Genomic DNA, 25,719 nt, shown 5'->3' with positions numbered 1-25,719 from the left:
AAATGATATTTATTTGATAAGTATGCATTAAATTAATTAATAACATGTAACATACTACATCTGACATATTTTGTGACAAATGACAAATTAATAAAATAAAATGGTAGTCCATTTTATACATATGAACCGAAATGGAGGTTGTAGTGGAGTGTGGATGATATTATTGTATGTGATAAAATTTAAATAATCACACCTACACTATCTAGCCTTACACACGTACAATATAGAGAAGTATAAAAACAAAAGAAGATGCCAAGGTTTGGCATTTAGCCTTCCCCATACTCGGCACTCCCTCCTTTTAATTGTGAGTTTTTTGTTCTCATTTGACACTTCTCCATATTAACTTCATTCACATGCATTCTTACCTTCTTCTCTCCCACTTCTCTCTAAACTAGTTTTGGAAAATCAAAAGATTGTTCATCCTAAATTCTAATTACAATATAAGGTTACTAGTGTAGTAATAAGAATATTATTAGAAACATTTTAAGGATACTAGTGTATTAATCTAGTTAATTAATATATTAGTTTAAGGGATTTGTCTTGGGTGCAATCAAAGAAGGATCTCTACATTGGGATTTTGGAGGATCATCCATTACATTTAAGCTCAAGAACAAATAAGGAAGGTGACCTTATTGGTGCCCTTATTTTCGAGCCATATAACAATGTAAGGGACATTGTTTTTCTCATTTAATCGCATATTTAGTTATGCATGCACTATATCAAATGAACTCACATTAATATGTTAATTATTTCACTATTAGAAGTGTCTAATAATAGGTATATGAACCTAACAGAAATACCCTTGATTATATATAAAATATTACTAACATTCTTAGTAATAATTTTTGTTTACTAACTATTAGTAATTTTATGTGTTTTATTTTAGAGAGATGTAAGAACTCTTTTACACTTTCTATCACATGCAACATGTTCAAGTGTAAGCAAAAATGAACAAAAGAATAGGTGTAAAAGGAGGGGGAGGCCGCACATGTAGAGGGAGGTGGATTGTGTTTTTTGTCTTACTTTTATATGCCCAATGGAGCATAGATTTGATAAGAACAAAAATATTATGGGAAGTAAAATTTGTGTAAGTGGAATGATTATGACCAAAGCAACACTCAATCCCACTTACACGATTTCCATGACTCATTTACAGGTCCATATTGGTTCTTATATTTGTCGCACAAATACTTGTAAATTTTATTTAAACATCGTTTTATGTTTAAATGCTTCCCAATTAATTTTGTCTAAAACACTCCGTAAATATACGTGTACAGCTACACATATATTTTACGTACCAATACTAATCACATTAGTCAATTAGTACTAATTTAAAAATTAACCACTTAATCATTAATTCCCGTCTCAATTAATTTATTATTTAATTATCGCATAATTAAATAATAATTTACGCGCCTCGAGTTCACAACTCAATATCTCTCTAAATTAATTAATCAACTAACTCTTAGTCAATTTATCAAGGGACTAATTAAACTGTATCTCATACAATTAATTAGTTTCGTGTTGGGGTTCGTTCCTTTAGATGTGGCCGAAAGGGATCAGCTGGACACCGCCGTCTCACGACAGTAACGTCAAACCCTAGTTGGCCAACCATTACCGATACACGTTGATAATTTTATTAAATCTCATTAAGGAATATGCATGGGCGTGCTTTTGACATAAATCAAATAAACCATTGTAATCCTTGTAATTTTAATTATTGTATTCATTTATCATAATTATTATTTATGTATGATTTTATTATGGCTTTCACATGTAATTAATCTAACATCCCCTTCGACCCACATTGAGTGCTAAATTACGTGTTAACTGACATAGTCTAATTTCACATGCTAGGAGTAAAACATTGGATGTTGCATTTAATGCATATCATCGACAACATATCAAATATGAAAGATTTCCCTAATCATTAGTAGAAGCCGTTATCGAGGCGGGCGAGATTAGGTGTTCGATTAAAGAGCTTCCTAATACGTACCCTCACCCCTTACTCCAGATCTAGTGAACATCCGTGTTCATTGGCATCCACGAGAGTCACTCTATACATAGAATGCTATGGGTAATGAGTTATTAGTGTTCATGTCACTACTTTGTGTCTTGACATGGCGCGAGGTATTCGAACGGTTCCAATGTCCCATAAAAATTGGCGGCGACTCCACAAATGCAGGCTTATTCAAGCCCCTTTCGCGCGCGCTGCGGGTGGCCCATGTCCACAAATAATAATAAAAATAATAAAATAATAAAAATAACAAAATAATAATAATAAAATAATAATAATAATAATATAATAATAATAATAATAAAAATAATAATAATAATAATAATAATAATAAAAATAATAATAATAATGGTACTAATAATAATAATAATAATAATAATAATAATGGTACTAATACTAATACTAATACTAGTACTAATAATAATAATAATAATAATAATAATAATAATAATAATAATAATAATAATAATAATAATAATAATAATAATAATAATAATAATAATAATAATAATAATAATAATAATAATAATAATACTCCAAGAACCCCTTTATGGAGTTTTTTGGTTAGTAATCACAGTTGCTCCCTTCCTTGGATTGTTCTAGGGGATATTAATTGTGTTCGAACCACTGAGGAGAGGATCAGTTCTGACCCCCCAAACCTTCCTGCTCTGGAGGCTTTTAATGATGCTATTGCTAACTCTGACCTTCATGATCTGAAAACAAATGGGTGCTATTTCACTTGGACTAATAAACAGGAACATGGTGACAGGAAATGGATGCGACTTGATAGAGTTTTAGTTAACTCTGTTTGGTTAACTTCCTTCCCTGATAGTTTTGCTGAAGCCCTCACTGCTGGGATTTCTGACCATTCTCCATTGATTGTTTCCTTACCTTCTCCTGTCCAGAAAGCACCCTACTCTTTTAAATTCCTTAACTGCTGGAGTCAGGATAAGCTTTTTCTTCCTCTGGTGCACAAGGAATGGGCCTTCCCTGTGCATGGATGCGCTATGTATAAGCTGATGAAGCATCTCCATAGGCTCAAAAATCCTCTTAGACAGTTGCACAAGGATTCCTACTCTGGTATATCTGATAGAGTTAAGAAGTTACAGCAGAGGCTTCATCATTGTCAATTACAGCTACAACAGGATCCTACAAATTCTCATTACATTACTGAGGAAGAAAGTGCCTGTAATGATTACTGTCAGATACGTAATGTTGAACTTAACATTGCTTATCAGGGAGCAAAAGATCTGGACATCAAGATGGGTGATGCCAGCACCTCTTATTTCTTCTCCAAGATTGCTGCCAGGAGGAACTATTCTAACATAACCAAAGTGTTGGATTTGCATGGGAATCTGTGTACTGAAGCTAAGGATATATCTGATGCTTTTATTGATTACTACACTAGCCTATTGGGCTTTGAAGAGAAGGTCACCGATTTTGATACTCAGATAATGCTTAATGGCCATAGTCTTTCTGGTGCTGAGAGTTGTAACCTGCTGGCTCCTATTACTCCCCAAGAAGTCAAGGCTGCTCTTTTCTCCATCGATAGTAATAAAAGTCCTGGCCCTGATGGCTACTCTGCTGGCTTCTTTAAGGCTGCTTGGGAAGAGATTAAAGATAGTTTTACCTCTGATGTCATGGATTTCTTTATCACTGGGAAGCTCCTAAAGGAGGTGAACTCTACTCTTATCTCTCTCATTCCCAAAGGCCATGCCCCCTCCACTGTTTTAGACTACAGGCCCATAGCCTGCTGCAATACAGTTTATAAGACCATTAGCAAGATAAGAGTAGCTAAAACAAGTACACAAGTCCGTCTCGAAGTGGCGGCTAAAACAAGTACACAAGTCCCTCTCGAAGTGGCGGCTACCCTAGCTCCATTTCCAGTGGTTTTTGGATATGTTTTCACATATATTATCTTATGATGACCTGTAATTTTTCATAATTTTATGAGTTTTTATACTCGAAATATGGTTTTTTCAAGATAAAATCGAATTTAAATGGAAAAATAGGTTAATATGGGCACTACAACAAATCCCTTGCATTTTTGACGTTTATAAAGCCAACTCTCGACGCAAAAAAGCGTCGATAATTATATTCTTGACGCTTCTTAAAAGCGTCAAAATTTTTGCCGTCAGTATTTTTTGACGCTTTTTAGCGTCACCAATATTGACGCCTTTATGCGTCAATAATAAAAACTACGCTTTTAAGTGTCACTCTCTGGCATAATCACGACACAAAAATTATATATTCATGACGCTTTCAACCGTCATTTGTTCATTTTCTCTATAACGAAATTGTATGCATCAATTTTGTTTTACTCATACATCACAATATATATTTAATCAAAGTTCTTACACTATTGTCGACTAGGGTTGTTTTATAATATTGTAACAAAACCTCATAATTAATAACCAAGAAAATTAGAAAATACTCATATATATATATATATATATATATATATATATATATATATATATATATATATATATATAATAATTAGTAGCTAGTTACTACAATTATTATAGTATTCAACCATTCCAAAATAGAAAGTGTTGAGTAAACTTAATCCAAAATACATATTAAAACTCAAGTTATCAAATGCTACTAGAACAAAAAATCTCTTGGTAAAATAATTCGACGCGATAGTTGTAGTAGCGGATAACATTCCGTCTCATTATTCCGGCGCGACTTGAACATCCGAAGAATCTGAAACCTACAAATTTCAAATGAGCGTGCCGATTTAGTATTAGGTAATAATTCAGTTTCAGTTTAGTTCACATAAAGGACAATGATCATGCTAGTAGCTAAACATTAACATTAATAGTAGCAACAAAAGTGTATAGCTTAGAGATGACGATTCTTTTCATGATTCGATTTTTTTCTAAAGAATTACAAATTTGAAGGTCTTGGAAATGCAACATATGAATTTTTAGAAAGGGATATCAGAATCCTTGTTCAAGCTAAAAGTTCCCAAAACATAGCAACCTTACACAGCAGTAACTTAATCTGCTCAGCAAAGCAAAAATCTCAAGGCATGGAAGCTCTGTCTCCATCATTAAGGTTTCATAACTTGATAGTGCTTAAGATTCCAAGGCACAAACATGGAATATGAAAAAGACACACAACAATGAAACATGCATAGAACTTAAAATTTTCAAAGAAGAATAAATTCTAAAACACCAAACAACACATCTAGGTTGGCAAAATAGTGGTCATGGACAACATTCCTCATATCCAACAGCCTACGACCTTTTAGATGTGGAAGAACTTGCTTCCTATATTGTTCACCCGTCATCTCATCTCCTAATCACCATCACTCTACATTTGACCCAAAGTAAAATTGTCTAAGCCTAGTCTGGTAATTCACAGTAGAAGTCGAAAAACAAAGACCCAGCCAACAACTTGCAGTACAGACCTTGGTTCATAGTTTCGAATTCCAAAAGGGATCTCCACCAATGTAATTTTTCTAATCAATAATGCAACCATAGTTCCACCATATTTCAGACACACTTTGGTGAAAGCTATCATTATCCGCAAATACTAAGATTGTTGTGAACTCAATCCAAAGACCAGCTCAAATCTAATGCAGAATTTTTTTTTTACCCAACAATAATTACAGTTGATGCAAGGTTCTTAGCATCAGTAAACTAACCTAACATGGAAAAAATCCAAGAAAGGTACACAGCAAGGGTCCCTAAGTTTACGGGCATTGTAACAAGTCTAGATCCGGTTAGACGGACTTCACAGATGGATACACACATGGTGATAGAACAGTGCAATAAGAAAAAAAATACTTGTGTATTAGTTGCATGTAAGATATTCTTTGCAAGGTTTACGACCTCAGTTGATGTTGTTCCGGTGCTTAGAACATCCAGGACTTTCTTCAGCAAGTCTTGATTCGTATTATGCGCCTTCATTATATCTTTATTTTGCTTGATCAGTCCTTTATTTAACTCGGTCAAATTAGCCACTTGTTTCTCCATATTTTGTAATTTTAACCCGTCACTTTCACCATTATGGAACTCTCTTTCCTTAATATACTACGAACACCAAATACATCACTTTGTTTCACACCAAATCCATAACCCACAGGACGATTGGGGATTTCTCCCCCGTACATTAGCTTGTTGAAAGCTTCATTCTCAATTTGTACACGAGGCTTTGTACTTGAATATATTTTAATTTCTGTCTGAACATTAGCATCTGCATCATCCTATACTCAACAAAATCAAAAGTATAAAGCTCATTAATGCAACATTTTCAAGGAAGATATATCAAGAAACATCAAAAGTTTTATGTTTACCAAAAAGTCTTCAGTTACTGTGTCTTTGACAAACGTTCCGTCTTTCTTTTGATGAGTAATCCTAAACATTTCCAATACACTTGGTTCCCTATTATTTCTCTCCTCCTGTAACATAATATCAATAAGATGATATGGCTAAATATACTAACAAGTGTAATGTATGGATGTGTTAAATTTGGATGAAGTCATACAAAAAAATCTCGTATATTAGCATAGATTTTAGCTCCAGATGTATGAACATGATTTTGAAGTGCACGTGCTTCTTTTCCACAATCGGAATACCTCTGCATCTTAAAATCATAAATAATTCTACATCAGGCACATACGTGGCTAAGTACACCATTATGTCACCATTCTTTGCTATATACCTGCCCCTTTCCGTACCAATAATCAATCAAATCAATCCAACTGTCATGAGGATGTCCAGAAGGCGCAAATTAGTATATCTGTTATTTCCTCAAAGTTGTAGGTTTAAAAAGCTTCTACTTTAAGGAATGTCTATATAGTCTCAAGCTTTTACCCGTGCGCTTCAGAATTCCTTGGTCGTAGCAATCACCATTGGGTATAACAAAACGGGACATGGAAGAAAAAATAAATAAATAAAGACATTATAGTAAAGCACATTAAATTTGAACCTGCACTAACCAATTTGTAGAAAGATATCAACTTTTTAAATTAGGAGAAATTCTTACTCGAATCAACTTAACAATCTCAACTTTGAAGTGTTCTTTGACATGACGCCAATTTGTTTCTCTAATTGGACAAAACTGCTCCTGTTTTGCAACATCCCCAATAAATCTTACATGAATATGTCCTCCTTTTTTCAGCGGTTGGCAAAACTCATTAAAAGTGACAAAGTACGTCACGCCGTTAGCATGCCAAACATTATTAGGGTGGATTAAGTGACTGACCAAATCGTAATTTCCTTCTGCATCTACAAAAAAAATGCAGACTAAAAGTATCAAAATAAAACGCAAAAAAAAAAAAAATGCACACTAAAAGTATTAAAATAAAACGCAAACTAAAAGTGACTCGAAGGTAGTATTTATAAAAGCACACTAAAAGTTGGAGAACGTTACCTATTGTTACAACATCCTCGTTCTCGTCAAATTCTACTTCATCCGGCCATTCAGGCATTAAATTACGAAGCGTGGGCTTGAAAAGTTCTCGGACATTATTGGACCTAGTTTGTTGACCATTCTCTAAACTGGAAGTCTCTTTGGGTGCATTTGGTAATTCTTGATCCTTTGGGATCACTTTCACATCATCAGAGAGGTTGTTGGGAATTTTGATTTGATGACTAGGTCTGAGATCAAATGTTTGAGAAGAATGAGTGGATGAAGGTAGAAAACCACTTGAGATACGTGCCTTCTTATTAAGAGTGCATGGAGGCAGAGAAGTATCATGTGTCCGAGGGCCAGCAAAGGACCGGATATCAACTGATGGGGAGGCAGTAGACTTCTTTTTGTGAAGCATCTTTGGATCAGATTCCTTGGATGATGGGTTCCCTTTTTCAAAGTCTTTGTCGAGTGAGGATCTCCGCTGTCCCATTACTGAAATCTTAGTGTTTGATGTTTTAGTTACAGGATGGATATTTCTCCAGATGGGCGATACTTGATCCTTTGTTCTCAATTCTACATCATTAGACTGACTTTTAGAAAATTTATTCTCACGGTTGAGCCGAGGATCACACGTCTGAGAAGTGTGAGAATGTGTCTGAGGGCAAGCAACGGACTGAATATTAAATGTTAGTGAAGCGGTAGACTGCTTATTGTGAAGTATCATAGACTGAGGTTCATGTAATGAGTTCCATTTTTCAAAATCTTTATCGAGCGAGGATCTCTGCCGTCCCATTACTGAAATCTTCCTCTTTGATGCTTCAGTCACATGATTTCTCCAAAGAGGTGATTCTTGATCCTTTGGGCTCACTTCTATAGGCAATGAATTACCATTAATTTGAGAATATGAAGCAGACCGGAGGTTATGCTGTTGAAAAGTTTTGTCAAGCGAGGATTTCTGACATCTGAGTACTGAGAACTTCTTACTCGATTCTTGAGTTTTAGCATTTCTACAAATGGATGCACTTTTTGTGGTTTTAAGCAGTGAGCTTTCATTGATATTACAAGGAGAATCACTACTAAATCCATTATGGGGTCTGGATGGGTTGACTTTGTTAGCTAGCATAACCTTTGTATTGGCGTTCTGCTATTTTTGAATCATTAGGTTTTGACTCAAAAATTTGTCCCTGCCAAGTTGGGGTTTACCAATAGGAGGTTTAAATGGGTCCCATCTCACATCAGCTATCAGAACAAGATAATGATGCCCATGAGAAACAAGAGAAACAATCACAAGACAAAACAGATCGAGTTTAAGAGAAGCTTACTACAAGAAGTTCTTCCAACAGCATTACCGATGCTCTTGCTGAGCTCATGACCCTATATAATATATTATAGAAAACAAAGGACTTTAGGATTCATTAGTAAAATGCAAATAAAATGAGGGAAGGGATTGAATGCTATTAGTAAACAATAGGGGTTGTAGTCTGAATCTCCCTATCCCGTTTAGTTGTACTGAATACGTGTCTGATTCGACACTAAAAAAACCACCCAGTATGTCATGTTATGCAGCGAACCAAAGATTTTGTTACTATTTTGAAGGATTTGCAACATTATAGCAATCACCTACTGTACAAAGGTTGTTTATTGACATATGTCGCTACTGAAACTCTCACCCTACATACTTTCTGCTGTTGTGCCTTATAAACTATGCGCTCCCCCAGGAGCCTCAACGCATTATGCATGCCTAATTGGCTACTACCGAGGTGCTATTTCTTAAACTAAAACAAAAAGATTGAAAGTTTAATTGTAGCCGCCAGTATTATCGCACTAGGGGCTAGTTAAATGCTAGTGAGCTTCTTGTCTTGTAAACAAATTCAAACGTCAAGAATGGAATTAAGCAATGGAAAAATTCATGGCAAGATGGAGTGTTGGGGACTAATTGCCCAATCCCTCCAAATTCAAACTACACATACAACTTCTAGACAAAAGATCAGATTGGCTCCTACACATACTTCCCTTCAAACTACACATACAACTTTCTGCAAAATCAACTAAATTCCATAAAAACCAAGACCAACTAAAGCAAGTTTAAAAAATAGGTGTTCCCACAAACTTTCTACCAAAGGTGTTTGCCTATACATCAAAACTCAGAAGCAGGCACAATCCAGTTTGCCAAACTCCGAAAAAAGGAGGAGATTATTCAATGCAATATAGAAATCGAGACAATGCAATAGAAGATACTTTATGGCTAAATATACTAAGTACAACATTTTAAACTAATTTTTTGGGCAGTACAACATTATAAAGGAGGAGACACATGAACATTTTAACAAAAAAAAAAGATAGTGGTGAATTAGTAAAAAGACCAAATTGTAACATGTGTATGATAAAAGAAATTACCCCTTCCAAGGTCATCGACATCACTCGTGACATTGTCTGTCAATATAGTCTACGAAACTGGTATATTGGAAGTCAGCTTCTTAACCACTTGGGATTCATCATCTTCTGCCATAATTGCTCTTGTTCTTTTGCTTCGATAACTCATGGTCGATCAAAGTGATCCTTAAAGAGATCCTTGGTATATCCTAAAAAAAATGAACAGATAATTTGTGTACTTTTATCACGAGTAGAAAATCAAAACAAATAAGAGAATTAGATAGAAACTTGGCAGAAAACAAATAAAAGTACAATAGATCAGCATAACACATAATTGACTTATCATTATAGGGGCAACATATGACCCATCACTTCAGGGGAAACATATATAGAACCTTCCGCTTAAATGAAAAGAATACAAGACACAAAATAAAAAACATCACAAGTGTTACAAATAACAACGTAATATTAAATCTCGCAAGTATCAAACAAGTCTCTCGGCTTATTTCTAATCACGTGTAACCATCCTTTTTGCATCTCATGTTCAACGAAAAATACTTGTTTTGCTTGAGATGAGAAGACAAAAGGATCATCAGACAAATTTCAACTAGTGTGCATCAACTTGGAAAAGTTCACACAGACATTACTCTTGTCTTCATTAGTCTTTATCCCTTTATATATGTCTACCCAATCACAACGAAACAGTACAACTTTGAATGTTCCAAAATAATGCAGCTCATAAATTTCTGTAAGCTTTCCATAATATGTTTCCCCATCAGCTTCCACCATAATTCCAGAATTTTGCATTTTTCTATGCCGCTCACGATCAACCGTCTGAAATTTATACCCATTGATTAGAAAACCAGTCATTTTTGTACCATAATTACTTAAGCCACCGGCTAAGGTTTTCCGTAGTTGGCCTTCTTTAGTGCTTGCATCTAAATTTTGCACCTAAAATAATAAACACTTACATTAAATTTGTTGATAGAGAAGTTATGTTAATGTTCAATATTTTAAATAAAAAAGAGCTAAACCTGAATTTGAAGCCACTCTCCAAATTCATTGATGATCCACTCATTTTCATTGTAGTTACTAGAGTGGCATCCTTGCCGCTTTTGGTAAAGAAAATCACTTCAAAGTAGAAAAATTAGTAACTTAAGTAAAAGTGTTGGAAAAAGGCTAATTATTCATAACTATAGATGATTACGTACTCAGGGACAACTTTTAACTCATCACAATGAAGTAAAATATAACGATTGGCTTGTTTTATACTCTTATCATCTACTCGTACTTTTTCCTTCTTCCCAATCACTCGACCACCAGAGTTGTACAAGTACTGGTCCATGTCTAGAATTCCATCATCATTTCTTTTTGATCTATTAAATATGGTTTCAACACGTTCAATATACCTCGAACAAAATGTGATGGTCTCCTCTAACATGAACCCTTCAGCAATTGACCCCTCGGGTTGAGCTTTATTTCCCACATATGATTTTAAGTGAGCTAAATACCTTAATAAGAACAAACATTAACTCCAAAAAAAATTAAAATCAACATTTAAAACGTTGAAGGTTTAAGTATTAACCTTTCGATCGGGTACATCCAATTATATTGAACTGGTCCTCCAAGCTTGGCCTCCTCCACTAAGTAAATTAGTAGGTGAACCATAATTGAAAAGAAAGTCGGAAGAAACTCCATTTCCATCCGACAAAGAATAAGTATGATTTTTGACTGAAGTGCATCCAACTCACCGTGATCTAGAGTTGTTGAGCACAAACATTTGAAAAATAAGATATGTCCCCGAGTAACTCAATGACTCCAGTGGCCTTGGATGCTCTAAGTGCTACAGGAAGGATATCTTGCATCAAGACATGATTGTTATGACTCTTAAGATTATAAAGCTTTCGTTGTTTCATATTCACACATCTAGAGATATTAGAGACATATCCATCGGGATATCTAATCTTCTGTAACACTTTTAAAAATCTCTCTTTTTCCTCGTTAGACATAGAGTACGAAGCTGGAGGCATGTACGGATCCTTATTTGGTCGTTCTTGCCGCCATAAGTGTTCCTTTATGGCCAACTTCTTGAGATCTTTTCTAGCATTCTCATTATCTCTACTTTTATCCATATCCAAAAGTGTTCCTAAGATATTGTCGCACACATTTTTTTCAATGTGCATAACATCTAGATTGTGTCGTAGTGGATTAAACTCCCAGTATAGCAATTTAAAAAAAACACTCTTCTTATTCCACAAATTACATTCATCCTCCTTGTTATGGTCATTGCTAACAAGATTAGTTGACACACCAATCTCTCGAGCCCTCTTTTTTTGTTTTTGACGCGTTTTTTACTTACCATAAATATAGTTAATACTTTGTTGCTACCTAAGAACATCAGACTCACTTACTGCTTTAGGAGTAGTACCATTCTCGATTGTTCCATCAAATAATTTGCCTTCAAAACGATAATGATGATCCTCATCCAACCACTTTCTATGACCAACATAACAAATTTTGCCCCCAAACCTACTAGAATTTGTTGCATAAGTGCATCGAGGACAGGCATCATAACCCATAGTACTCCATCTAGATAACATAGCATATGCTGGAAAGTCATTGATAGTACTATGCAATGCTGCTCTTAATTTAAAAACATTCCCCTCGTAAGCATCAAAAGTATCAATTCCATCCCATAACAATTTCAACTCATGAAGTAAGGGTTGCATGTACACATCAATATCAATGCCAGGACTAGTTTTACCAGGAATGATACATGACAGTAAAAATGATAAGGGTTTTCATGCATATCCAAGGTGGTAAGTTGTAGGGTATCAAAATAATTGGCCAAGTACTATATGTGGTATTCATCAAACGATAAGGGTTAAAATCATCAGTCGCCAAAGCTAACCTAACATTTCGAGGATCGGATGCAAATTGAGGATAACGAGAATCAAATTCTTCCCAAGCTAGCCCATCAGCAGGGTGCCTAATTTTTCCATCTTTCACACGACTTTCATGGTGCCACCTCATGTCTTGTGCTGTTTTAGGCGACGCGTATACCCTTTGTAGTCTAGGAATTAAAGGAAAATATTTTATTACCTTGGCAGGTTCTCATTTCTTTAGGTACCCTTTTTCTTTTTCATTGTTATTGCCTACTTGACTTGCGGTTTTTTTCCATCTTGAAGTGTGGCATTTATGACACTCTTCTTTTTGTGAGAATTCCCCCCCAATACAACATGCAATTAAATGGACAAGCATGAATCTTTTCATATCCAAGACCCAAATCATTGATAATCTTCTTTCCCTCCTAATATGTTAATGGGAACACTTTAATTTGTGGAAATGCTTCCAATATTAGTTCAAGTAGTTTATTGAATTACTCATTAGACCAATGAAACATACATTTGATGTGAAACAAATGCAGTAGAAATGACAATTTTGAGAAAGTTTGACAACCATCATAAAGTTCTTCTTCTGCAGCTAATAACAATCTTTTATGTTTTTCATTTTCCTCAATGTTGTTTTCTCTTGGGCTTTGATTGTAGTCATCATACTCATCATCAGTTTCCATATTATCATCATCATCATCATTAGACTCATCACTACAACTAGACTGAATTTCTTTAGCAGGATGATTATGATTATCAGTAACCCATGCTGCATTTAATAAACCTTCCATATCATCACGATCCACAAGAGACCCTACGCTGCTGCTCCCTACCTCAAAACCGTGCATATGATCAAGAACATCCCCATTACCATGCCATATCCAATTTGTATATCTTTGATAAAAACCTTTAAATAAAATATCTTCCTCTACTTCCTTTAATGTCAACCAACAACGTAGTTTACAAGTTTTCCAGGGACACTTAGTCTTTCCTTCCAGGAGATTTTCTTTAGCTAACTCAAGAAATTTCAAACACCCATCTATGTATCTATCATGATCATTTGACAATTTTATCCAACTAGTATCCATGTCTACACAAAATAAGATCAAAATTTCATAACTATTAAAATTATATATTCATGTATAGAGCAAAATACAATTCAAAGATAACCATCTTAGTTAAAATTTACAAGAAACATAGTATAAGTTAAGTCTCTGCATGAATTATAAGTTCTAAGTTCTGCATGAATTATAAGTTCATATCCTATCAGAGTACAACATAAACCTACTGATATGCTTCAATAAGGAACAAGTAAACCGCAAATTCATATTCGCAAATAAATATAACTGATAAAAATCGCTCCCAAGGGCACGACCGATCAATAAAAAACTAGGAACAATACATAACGGATTAAAACAATGAATTTGGCTGAAGCAGTTAACTTGAATTTACCAAAAAACAAAATAATCACAAAACTATTTAAAGAATTTGAATTATCACCTGCAAATTTAAGCTGAAGCGGTTAACTTGATCTTTCCTATAACTCGCGGACAAAATTCGTTCGCAACTGTATGAAAAAAATTGATAAATAATTGAATCCAGTACTAATTCGTTTTAGCCAAATGTAAAAATAAAATATAAATAAATAAATTCACCACAATATCAATATCAATATCAACTTAAATTTATGCAAATGAACACAGAATAAGATTAACAAATAAGTATGAGCTGATTCAGGGTTATGCTAATGGGAACTGGTTACTAAATCCATGCTTGAATTTGGACATTTTTCCTGTGCACAGGAAAGATGTCACATGGCTCAAAAGAAAAAAAAAAGTAAGAGATAATAAAAGAACCCACGCCTGAAGAAAATTAGAAGAAAGAAAACACGAAAGGAAACAGCTGCTTAATAACAACATTTAAAGCAAGAGAATTTTTTAAAAAAATGCGAAAAGAACCAGCAGCGTATTCAGAAGGCAGAGGAGAAGAATTTAAAAAAAAAAAAAAAGTGAAAACAGAGCAGAAGAGAAAGAGAAAAACAAAGGAAAGATAATAAAAGAAGATGGAAGAGAAGCAGAGGTTGAAGAGGAGTAACTTCGGTACAAAGTTGGACTATTAACTTCAGTACAAAGTTGTAACTTCAGTACAAAGTTGGACTATTAGTGATCAAGGAAATATTAGAAACAATACAAAACAGATTAAAATAATGGGTTGCAAGAGTATTCAATAGAAAATAAAATAAATTACTGAACTATTTCAAGAAGTCGGATTCTCACCTACAAATTTTGGCTGAAGCGGTTATTCTGATCCTTCCTATCAACTCTCGGACAAAATTCGCTCTCAACTGTATGAAAAAAAAAGGAAACAAACTAATTAATAATTGAATCTATTACTAATTTGTTTCAGCCGTGCTTTTAAAAAAAAGAAAATCACCACCATCAATATCAACTTATGCAAATGAACATGGATTACGAGTAACAAACAATGAGCTAATGAAGTGGATGTCAACTTGTTTACCTATTAAATTATCGAGAACTAGGACCGATAGTACTAATAATAACCTAGATTCGCTCAGTTTTATGCACAAAAAGGAAACAAACATTTGAATTGATTACTTGTTCATTTTAGCCATACTTAAAAAAAATACACTGAACTGCATGTATGAAAACCTTTATCACCTATAGTTAGAATTTCGCTCAACTATATGCCAATATCACATAAGTTAAAAGGACTAATGCATATGACACCTTATAATATAAATCAAAAACTTTTACAAAGAATTAATCAGAGTAAACCAACAAATACTGGCCTGCCCCCAACCCAAATACCTTGTATCAGACAACAATCAAACCCAAACCGAATAAATCAAGAATCCTTAAATCAAAATTGATCCGAGAGAGATGAAGATAGCCTGAACTATGCTGGACTTGATATTGACCAAATCGCAAACGACCTGACTTGACACAACCCGAGCCAAAACTGACTCGTTTGAGATTGATTAATAAAATGACCCAAAACTCAACTAAGCTGACCCAAAACCGAACTAATTTGATACTGACCAAATCTCAAACTATGACTCATTTACTTAAAAGATGACAAGCATTTTAATAGACACGACCTGAACTAACCTGACCCAAAACTGTATAGCATATCAGAAATAACCTAATAGTGGACTTACCCAACCTGTACCCAAACCAAAAACACTGTCTCAGGTAGAAGTTAAATAAAGAGCTATCATTCGTTTCCCACTGCATTCCTTGCCCTATTAACGATCAAAATTTTAGCTCAAGATAAGCAGCCAAACTACTAATTTGATGACAATTCCTAAAGCAACAACTTTATGCACTTCCTAACTATTCTACTGCGTAAATCCATAATACATTTGAGAATCAACTTCGAAAAGTACAACCCGAATTCAAGCAAGTAACAGTATGCAGTTATGCACTTCCTATACCTTTTGTTGTGTTTATTGTCTTTCTTCTGATTTACTGGTGGAGACTGGAGAGTTCTCAAACACCAGTGAGTTATCCAGAAATAGTGTCTCAAATTGTTTTAACATAGAGTAATTGATCCCCTACCATAGTATATGTAATATGACCGCCTTTGATACAGTGAGATAAAGCCATAATGTTGTTTGTATAATTTCAAACACAAATTTAAGGGTCCACGCCAGATTTACTACCATGATTACAAGTCATCCATGGTTAAGAGATAAAAAGAGCTTCCTTTAGATTTGTTGATCCACAAGTTAATAATGCATGTCATAGGATCCGCCAAATTCTGGTCTCATTGAAAGAGATAAAATTTGAAAGTGCGAGAATGGTACTGCTGTTTTCAGCGATGAACTCGGTCCCTCTGATAAGGTGGGGGAAACAAGGGGATTTAGAGTGTAGTAGACAAAAAGTTTATCTCATCGTTATGAGTTGTAACCAATCTCATGGTTCTGGCATATTGAACTTTCTAGCAGTCTGCATGGCATTTGATTATATTATTCAGCATTACTGCTTTATGTTTGCAGGTAAACCGAATCAGAGAAATGCCTCAGCATAACCATATAGTTGCTACTCATACTGATAGTCCTGATGTAAGCACACACTACATTCATTAATAAATTACTTTACTTCATTGTTGGATTTTTTTCATCTCTCTCTTTTTTGTGGCTCTGCAACTCTTATTGGTCCTTCCTATAAATTGCCATATCGTTGACAATCAGCTTTCCCAAATTCCCATTCTTACTAAATGACAATTAGTCAATTACAGCAACTACTGCTACAACAACAAAGCTTTAGTCCCAAAATGATTTGCGACCAACTAACATGAATCATCATTCGAACTACATGATCCCCTAACATATAATTACCTTACAGTAAACAGCATACACTCACCAGCCCAAGAACAACATTAACAGCATAATCCTTCTATAAATACAGAAAAATATGTCAAATAACCCGAATTCATCAGATCGTACTTGATATCGAATTATACCAAAATCTAATTCAACACTGTATGACAGTAATAACATATGTAGTACTTTGTTGTTCAACGAAACTAAATAAATTGATGATGAAGAATAAACAAACCTTTGTCTTAATTTGTAACTGGAGATGAATGAATCCCAATTGAATCGATTATTGATATGAATGAATTTCAATTGAATCGACTCCTGCTATGAATGAATCCCCAATTTTTGTTTTGATGAGCGAGTAAATGAGTAATGAGTTGTTGAATCGATTAGACTGAGCAGTGACATTGATGGTTTGTCGATTTCATGGAAAAAAATGGGAGATACAGTTAATTAAATTAGCTAGGGTTTTTTTTTAATGAGAATGGGAGAACTGATATAGAGAAGATGATGGGTAGTATTAGCGCGAGCGGTGGATTGTTTTATTTTGACTGATTTTTAATTTTTTAGTAACATTGAAAATTGCGCTCAAATTTTCTAATGTATAACTGGTTTTTAAAGCAATGACGTCATAAGGCGTCATAAAGTGAAGGAAGGTGAATTATGTGGTCGACGCTTTGTTAAAGCGTCAATGGTAAAGCGTCTTAAACGTAAGGGATTTGTTGTAGTGGTCATAGAAATTTAGTATGTTGTCACATGCAATTTTACAAGATGTGTGTAAAATAATTGGCTTTAATGAAGTCTTTATGCATGATTTATGATTTTTTGATGGAAAAGCACATAAATAGTGACTTTAATTAGTAAAAATTGCTAAAACATACTTCATGACTAAGGAAAAACGTCACATGTTGCATTTTATCACCTATTTCAGATCTAAAATTGAAAAGTTGATAAAAATATTTTTTCTCATATTTTTATGGTTATATTTGATAAATCCGATAAACCGCAACATTGTTTTTCTCGATAAATTTCGAAATTTTTAACCTAAGTTTTTGAACATTATGAGTGTCATGGTATTTTTCCAAAATGTTCATGAGTTTAAAATTTTGAATTTTGAATTTATTTAAAAATTTTATGATTTATTTGAAGTTTATAGCATTATATTGAAATTTTGAGTCCATTTATGAACAATTTAAAGAAATTTAAGTTAATTATTGTCAATATGTTAGTGGAGACTAACTTTGAGTCCTAAGATGGTTAGGGTAATTAACTAATACATAAATATGATTTGATGTAATTTATTGTGATTTTTAAAATGTTGAATCACGCAAATCCGTAAAAACCGATTAATATACGATATTACCTCCTTAAAGGCGATTTAGCATAAAATTGGGCATGTTCATACATATTATAATGCTGCATTTTATTTATGATTGTCATAATTTTATTTTATGTAATTTTTGAATTATGTAATTTTGCTTAGTATGACCTTAGTTTTTAATTGGTATTGCCCGAAATGTATGGGAATATCGACTCGGTTGTAATTTATTGTGATCTCGTATCACCGTTTTGTAATTTAATAGATTTATTTTTATTTTTATTACAAATGTATAATAGGAAATTATGTAATTTGTTATGTAATTTATTTATTCCGGAGATCCTTGAAGACGGTGTCACTCGAGAAGGCGATCCATTAAAGACGGTGTTACCTCGAGATGCGTGCCAAAACCGAAGTTCAAGGGACCAATGGAGTTGGTTTCTGAATTTTTAATAGTTTATTAGATTTACTATGTTAGGAAGGCCATACTAGGATTTATATTTTATGCTTTGCATTTTATTTATATGTTGCATGCATCGCTAAATCGCCATAACTAAAACATGCATTATCATTTTATCGAGTTTATCGACCGTGTCAATTACAATTATCGTAGTTCACCGCTTTAGTTCACTTAAAACGTGATAGATGATAAATTGACATGACACCTCGCTAAAAATAAACAATTGAGACTTAGCCTTACCAAAAAGTAGAAACCATGAAAACCTATTTCGTGAGGGAGTGCACTCGGCCACACCGGAGTACAAACCTTGTTACGTAGGGGAAGTGGGTGATAAATGTCTATCCACCGAATTCATGTTGATAAGGGATGAATCGGCTACACCGTGCCCAAGTTAATGTGGATTTGGATCATGGACACATTTATTCGAAATTTGGGTTGAACTCAGAAAAAGTATTGATAAGGGATGAATCGGCTACACCGTGCCCTTGTCGTATGTGTTTTGGGCTAAAGATAAATGTTAATGTAATTTTATCAACCAAGAGTTCTAAAAGTAGAATCGATTAAAGAGTTAATCCACCGAGTTATATTGATAAAGGATGTCTCGGCCACACCGTGTCCAAGTTAATATGAATTTGGATCTTGGAATCATTTATAATAGTTGGGTAGAGGTCACTATATAAATGGTCATATCTTGTTAATTTATTTACAAGTATGATATTAAAAAGACAAATGTTAATATTTCCTTTTCCTCCATACTTGTAGTTCATTACAATGAATCCATCAAACGCTACTACACCGATAACTATTGAGTCTTGCCACAATGTTTTTGACGACGTTTGCTTCAACAATGATTTCGACACTACTAGAGAACTTCATTTTGGGATTGATTCGGGTGGAAACCTAAACTTCATCACTTCTTCTGAACCTCCTACAAGATCTCTTGTATGCCGGTCTCAGGAAGACCGCCTCATAAAATCTATAGGATCTATGTCTTTGGAAGATAAAGAAGCCAAAACTAGTGGGAGCTCAAGCAATCAAGTTCTTGCTTCAAAGAGCAAAAAGTTCAAGAAGAAGGGAAAGAAAGGGAAAAACTTCAAACAAGTTTAAGATGAGTGCCATTATTGCTATGGCATGGGACATTGGCTTAGGAATTGTCCCGTATATTTGCGAAATATAAGGGAATGAATCATAGTTCCAAAAGGTAAAATTCCTAAGGAAATTTATGTTATTGATATAAATTATACTTCCACTACGACATGGGTACTAGATACCGGTTGTGGTTCTCACCTTTGTAATCATTTACAGGGTTTAAGAGACGTGTAGAGGCTTAGCAAAGGAGATGTGGATCTACGCCTTGGAGATGGAGCTCGAGCGGCCAAATCCAAGGGAACTTATGTATTAGCTTTGCCTAATGGGTTTGAGTTGTATTTACATAATTGTTTTTATGTGCCTACACTTTCTTAAAACATTGGACGTTTTTTGTTTTGTCATTAAGAACAATCGTTTTACTATTTCTAGGAACGACTTGGTTATAGGCCAAGCTTCTTCCATTAATGGCATTTACATTTTAGAAACCTCGAATCCGACTAATGATATCTATAACATCCAATCAAAGAAACTCAAATCAAGTGACCCAAATGAATCGTTCATTTGGCATTGTCGATTAGGTCACATAAACGAAAATCGCATTAAAAGCTTAATTTCGACTAATGTGATTATATCATTTGATTTTCAATCATATGGAACATGCGAATATTGCCTTCTTGGCCAGATGACTCGTAATCCTTTTAGCGGTAAAGGAACACGAGCTAGTGAACTATTGGGACTCATACATACCGATGTATGTGGACCAATGAGTATCACCGCTCGAGGAAATTATGACTACTTCATAACCTTCACCGACGACTTGAGTAGATATGGGTATATCTATTTAATGAAGCATAAGAGTGAAGCTTTTAAGAAATTCAGGGAATTTCAAAATGAAGTGGAGAACCAATTGAACAAAAAGATAAAAGCACTACGTTCCGATCGTGGTGGAGAATATCTTAGCCTTGAATTCGATTGACACTTGAAAGGTTGTGGTATTATATCACAACTTTCTCCGCCTGGAACACCAAAACTCAATGGTGTTGCCGAAAGGAGAAATCGAATCCTACTTGATATGGTTCAATCAATGATGAGTCAAACCGAGCTACCAAACTCGTTTTGGGGATTTACGATTCAAACCGCAATTAGATCTTTGAATCATAGTCCCACGAAGTCAACCGAAAAGACTCCATATGAGATGTGGACGGGAAGAGTTCCTAATATGTACTACATGAAAATTTGGGGATGTGATGCTTACGTCAAGGCAAAGACCGACAACAAGCTTGCCTCAAGATCCGAAAAAAGCATCTTTGTAGGTTACCCCTCGACCTCTCGAGATTACTACTTCTACAAACCTCAAGAAAACAAAGTGTTTGTGTCTTGCGAGGCTGTCTTCTTAGAAAGAGAATTTATTTCTAAGAGACAGAGTGGGAGAAATTTTGAACTTGATGAAGTTCAAGAGCCACAAACCGAAGTAGAGACGCAAGAAGATGTTCCTTTGTCATCTAGCGCGGTTGTCCCTCCTTCTCTTAGAAGAACGGGCCGAGTTATTCGCCATCCCAATCGATATGTGGGAATTATCGAAGAAGATGGAACACTCGATGTGTTGCTTTTAGAAAGTGACGAGCCCGCCACCTACAAGGCTGCAATCTCTAGTCCAAATTCCTCCTTATGGCTTGAAGCCATGAAGTCCGAAATGGATCCTATGCATGAAAACCATGTTTGGAACTTGGTAGATTTGCCTAAAGGGGCAAGACCTCTTCAATGCAAATGGATTTCAAAGTCAAGAATGGCGTAGAAGGATATGATGATGTCTACAAATCTAGGCTAGTGGTAAAAGGATTTACCCAAGTCCAAGGTCTCCATTATGATGAGACCTTCGCCCCCGTAGCCATGCTAAGATCCATACGGATTTTGTTAGCGATTGCCGCATTTCATGATTATAAACCGCTTTTCTAAATGGTCATTTAGAAGAGGAGGTTTACATGATACAACCCGAAGGTTTTGTTGATTCTAAGAATCCTAACAAAGTGTGCAAGCTTAAGAGATCCATTTATGGTCTTAAGCAAGCATCTAGAAGTTGGAATCATCGATTCGATCATGTTATAAAAGAGAATGGTTCCACTCGAAGTGTTGAGGAACCATGTTTATACATGAAATTTAGTGGGAGCAATGTTGTGTTCCTAATCTTGTATGTCGATGACATACTACTCATTGGAAAGGATATTCCGATGTTGTCTTCTGTTAAGAAGTGGTTAGGTAACCACTTCCAAGTGAAGGATTTAGGAGAAGTACAACGCATATTAGGTATCTGGATCCATAGAGATAGATCCAAGAGGATATTGGCACTAAGTCAAGAGTCTTATGTTGATAAGATTCTTCGACGGTTCAGCATGGACAAATCAAAAAGGGGATTGGTACCTATGGTAACTGGGACCATATTGAGCAAGTCTCAATCTCCCTCCGAACCCCATGATGTTTAACGCGTGAAGTTGATCCCTTATGCTTCCGCTGTTGGATCAATCATGTACGCCATGATATGCACACGTCCTGATGTCTCGTATGCCTTGAGCATGACGAGTAGATATCAAGGAAATCCAGGTGAGAGTCACTAGATAGCCGTCAAAAACATCCTTAAGTACTTGAGAAGGACTAAGGATTCTATCTTAGTGTTTGGAGGTGACACCGAGCTCCGTGTTCATGGTTACACGGACTCGAGTTTCCAAACGGATAGAGATGACATGAAATCACAAGCTAGTTTCATTTTCATGCTCAATGGTGGTGCCGTAAGCTGGAGAAGCTTCAAGGAAGTTGTGACTGCGGATTCAACAACGGAGGCTCAGTACATTGCAAAGATCAAAAGTCGCCAAGGAAGTGTGGATCGTGCAATTCACGGAAGGTCTAAGAGTAGTACCTACCGCCAATGATCCCATCACTCTCTATTGTGATAATAGTGGGACAATCTTCCAAGCTAAAGAGCCAAAGTCTAGTAATAGATCTAGACATGTACTTAGAAAATATCATGTAATCAGAGATTTCATTGAAAGAAAGGAAATTGCGATATGTAAGGTTGGGACGGATGATAACATAGCTGATCCGATCACCAAGCCTTTATCGCAGGCTAAGCATGATGGACATGTTGCGTCCATGGGACTTAAACGTATACCAAGTTTATGTTTGATTTTGAAATGAAATAAAAGTGTCATTTTGTTCATGTTCATAATCGCATTTGTCTTTTATCTTTTCTTTATACATTGTTATATCCAAACGGGTTGTAGTGACAATTGAACCCCGTTAAAGTGAACATGGATTAACATAGTATTTGCCCATAGTCACTTGTATGAGGTGACGTCTTGAAGTGATTAGAGTGTTATGCGATTGATGGCAAGTTCAAGTGCCATGGAGTCATATGAGAATGACTAGTCGATCACATAGGCAGACTGTTATGAACACCATGTCGGGCCTTATGACCGCTTATAGAGTTCTGGCAAATTTATATAGCCTGGTCGTGGTGAGAGCTACTATAGTATTCTAATGAGTCGATTCTTTTGACTAAAGAATGTTCGCCTAAGATGGCACAGTTTCAGATTAACTTTGATTTGTGTTACTACGACCTTCGTAAATGGGGTCAAATGGGCATATTTTGGGTTATGATGGCTGTGGCTAGTCAAAGGCAATGAGTGCGATAGGAATGGTCCACCCCTTGTCAGGGTTATAACAATATCTCAGGGCCACTCGAGGAGTAATGAACTGGAAATGCGTGGCCACGCTCGGAAGGTATCTATGGTAGATAATTCCGGTCAATCAGTTATTCTCCAGATCGAGGAAACCACTCTCGATATGATCACTTGCAAATACGACCTGAAAGACACTTTGCATTGAGTGGAAGATAGTAATAGGACAAGAGAATTGGTCACGCACACTTGTCGAGGACAAGTGGGAGATTGTTGGAATATGTGTCCTCCGACAATAATGCGATCACAACTGTTGATCATGATGATAACATGTTTAAATCTCATTTTAAGAATACATGTGGGATGTAATATTTTACAGTCAACTGGTCCACACATATCGGTAATGATTGGCTGACTAGAGTTTGACATTACTGTCGTGCGACGGTGGTGATCAGTTGATCCCCTTAGGTCATACTTAAAGGATAACACTCTTAATTGATTATTTAATTGATCGTATGTCGATACGGGTTAATTAAGTTACTTAAAATTGACGGACGATTTTGGAAGTAATATTTACGTATCTCATTGTAATTTGATTAAATAAGATACGGTCTAAGTAATCGAATTGTTTTTATTACTTAGATGAAATTATTGTTTACGGAAACAATTGAAACTGAATGAATGTTTTATTATAAATACAAGATGTTATAAATTATAATTGGTAAAACATTTTTGGTACAAGTGATTATGAATTACTAAGTCGATTTTGTACATGACGTATTTTATTAATACGTTGATTTTTAATACGTTAAAAATACATGACAATTCTACATGTCTTGTGACATGTGACAAATTGAGAAATTGTCAAAGATAAAATGGACTCATTTTATCTAATATGGACCGAAAAAAATGGAGGGAGTATGGTGTTTAAAATTATGTTTAATTAGTTGAGTGGAAACAACATGATTACACTACCTACACCTAGCCTTGCATGCATATATTCTTGATTAGAGAATCAAGCCCATGCATAGGGCACCCTCCCCACCCACCGGTTTTACCCTCTAAAGAGCATCAATGGGTTCTTTTCTTTATTCATTCACATTCTTATAATTTCTAGTGTGAGAAATAAAAACTCTCTACACATCTTATTAAAATTAGAGAGACAAAAACCAAAATCCTCCCTTCTCTTGACCGAATTAACAAGAGTTTCAACAATAGTTTTGGGTCAATTTTTAGTTAAATTAATATTGTTCTAGTATTAATAATATTAATTTTAAGAGGTTATCTTGGGTATAATTCCTTGGTAGAGATTCTATCCTTGAATCTTTGTTCATCCATTTTAGGAGAGCTCAAGAACAAGTGAGTAGGAGAACTCATTTGTGCCCAATAATCCAAAATTTCTATTGTAAGAATGACGGTTTCTTCTTCATCTTTATTCATGTTTGCATGCATAAGATCCAATTTAATTTTATGAGTAAATTAATTAAAACATATATGAATATGTTGAGTACAATGATATATAGATTCCTAACAATTACAACTCAAAGCTATTAGCTAAAACAAGTACACAAGTCTCTCTCGAAGTGGCGGCTACCCTAGCTCCATTTTCTTGTCGGAGATTTATATCACTCTTGTTTAACTTTTCCACATTTCCAAGCCCCTGTATACAATTAGAAAGGTGCACAACCGGTATCGCATACCCACGTTGAGGTGGTTGTATAATTTATATCAATAACAACGATTTCAGAAGAAATAGTACCAAGTAGAATGACAAGTCCAGCTTTGATATCTCCCAAATACTTTGGGTAACTTCGTTTCCAATGGCCCATGACACTACAATAATGACATTCTTTGTAAGATTGGGCACCCTTCTTGGTTTTGGTTGTGGTAGTCTCACTATCCATTTCCAATTCATTATCAGGTTTGGGTTTCTTACCCATCTTTGCATTTCCTTTAATAATACCATTACTCCTTTAAGTTGCAAGGACACTCTTGGTAGAACTCCCACTCAATTTAACATTTCTCCTTGTTTCTTCAAACAAGGATCCCTTGGGTTTAGTAAGATTTTCTTCACAAGACTCTCTTACCAAAGTGGTGGGCATTAATATAGGAGTGGGAAGTGTGGAAGTGGTAAAGTAGCAAAGATTTCCATCCTGGCCAATGTCACAGCGTAATTCTCTAATCGTATCAT

General features: G+C 35.1%; 1 protein-coding gene across 1 annotated transcript; it reads left to right on the top strand.

Moving 5' to 3' along the window:
* Positions 1 to 2,073: 2,073 nt before the first annotated feature.
* On the top strand, positions 2,074 to 5,132 carry LOC141632757 (uncharacterized). The gene is made up of 3 exons (XM_074445272.1): positions 2,074 to 2,077; positions 2,621 to 3,693; positions 4,908 to 5,132. The coding sequence occupies exons 1-3, from the start codon at positions 2,074 to 2,076 to the stop codon at positions 5,130 to 5,132; spliced, it is 1,302 nt and encodes a 433-aa protein (XP_074301373.1).
* The last annotated feature ends 20,587 nt before the right edge of the window (positions 5,133 to 25,719 follow it).

This window comes from Silene latifolia, chromosome Y, assembly GCF_048544455.1.
Source record: "Silene latifolia isolate original U9 population chromosome Y, ASM4854445v1, whole genome shotgun sequence".
NCBI lineage: Eukaryota > Viridiplantae > Streptophyta > Magnoliopsida > Caryophyllales > Caryophyllaceae > Silene > Silene latifolia.
Note: the sequence above shows the minus strand (reverse complement) of the source record. Positions and strands in the feature narration are given on the sequence as shown.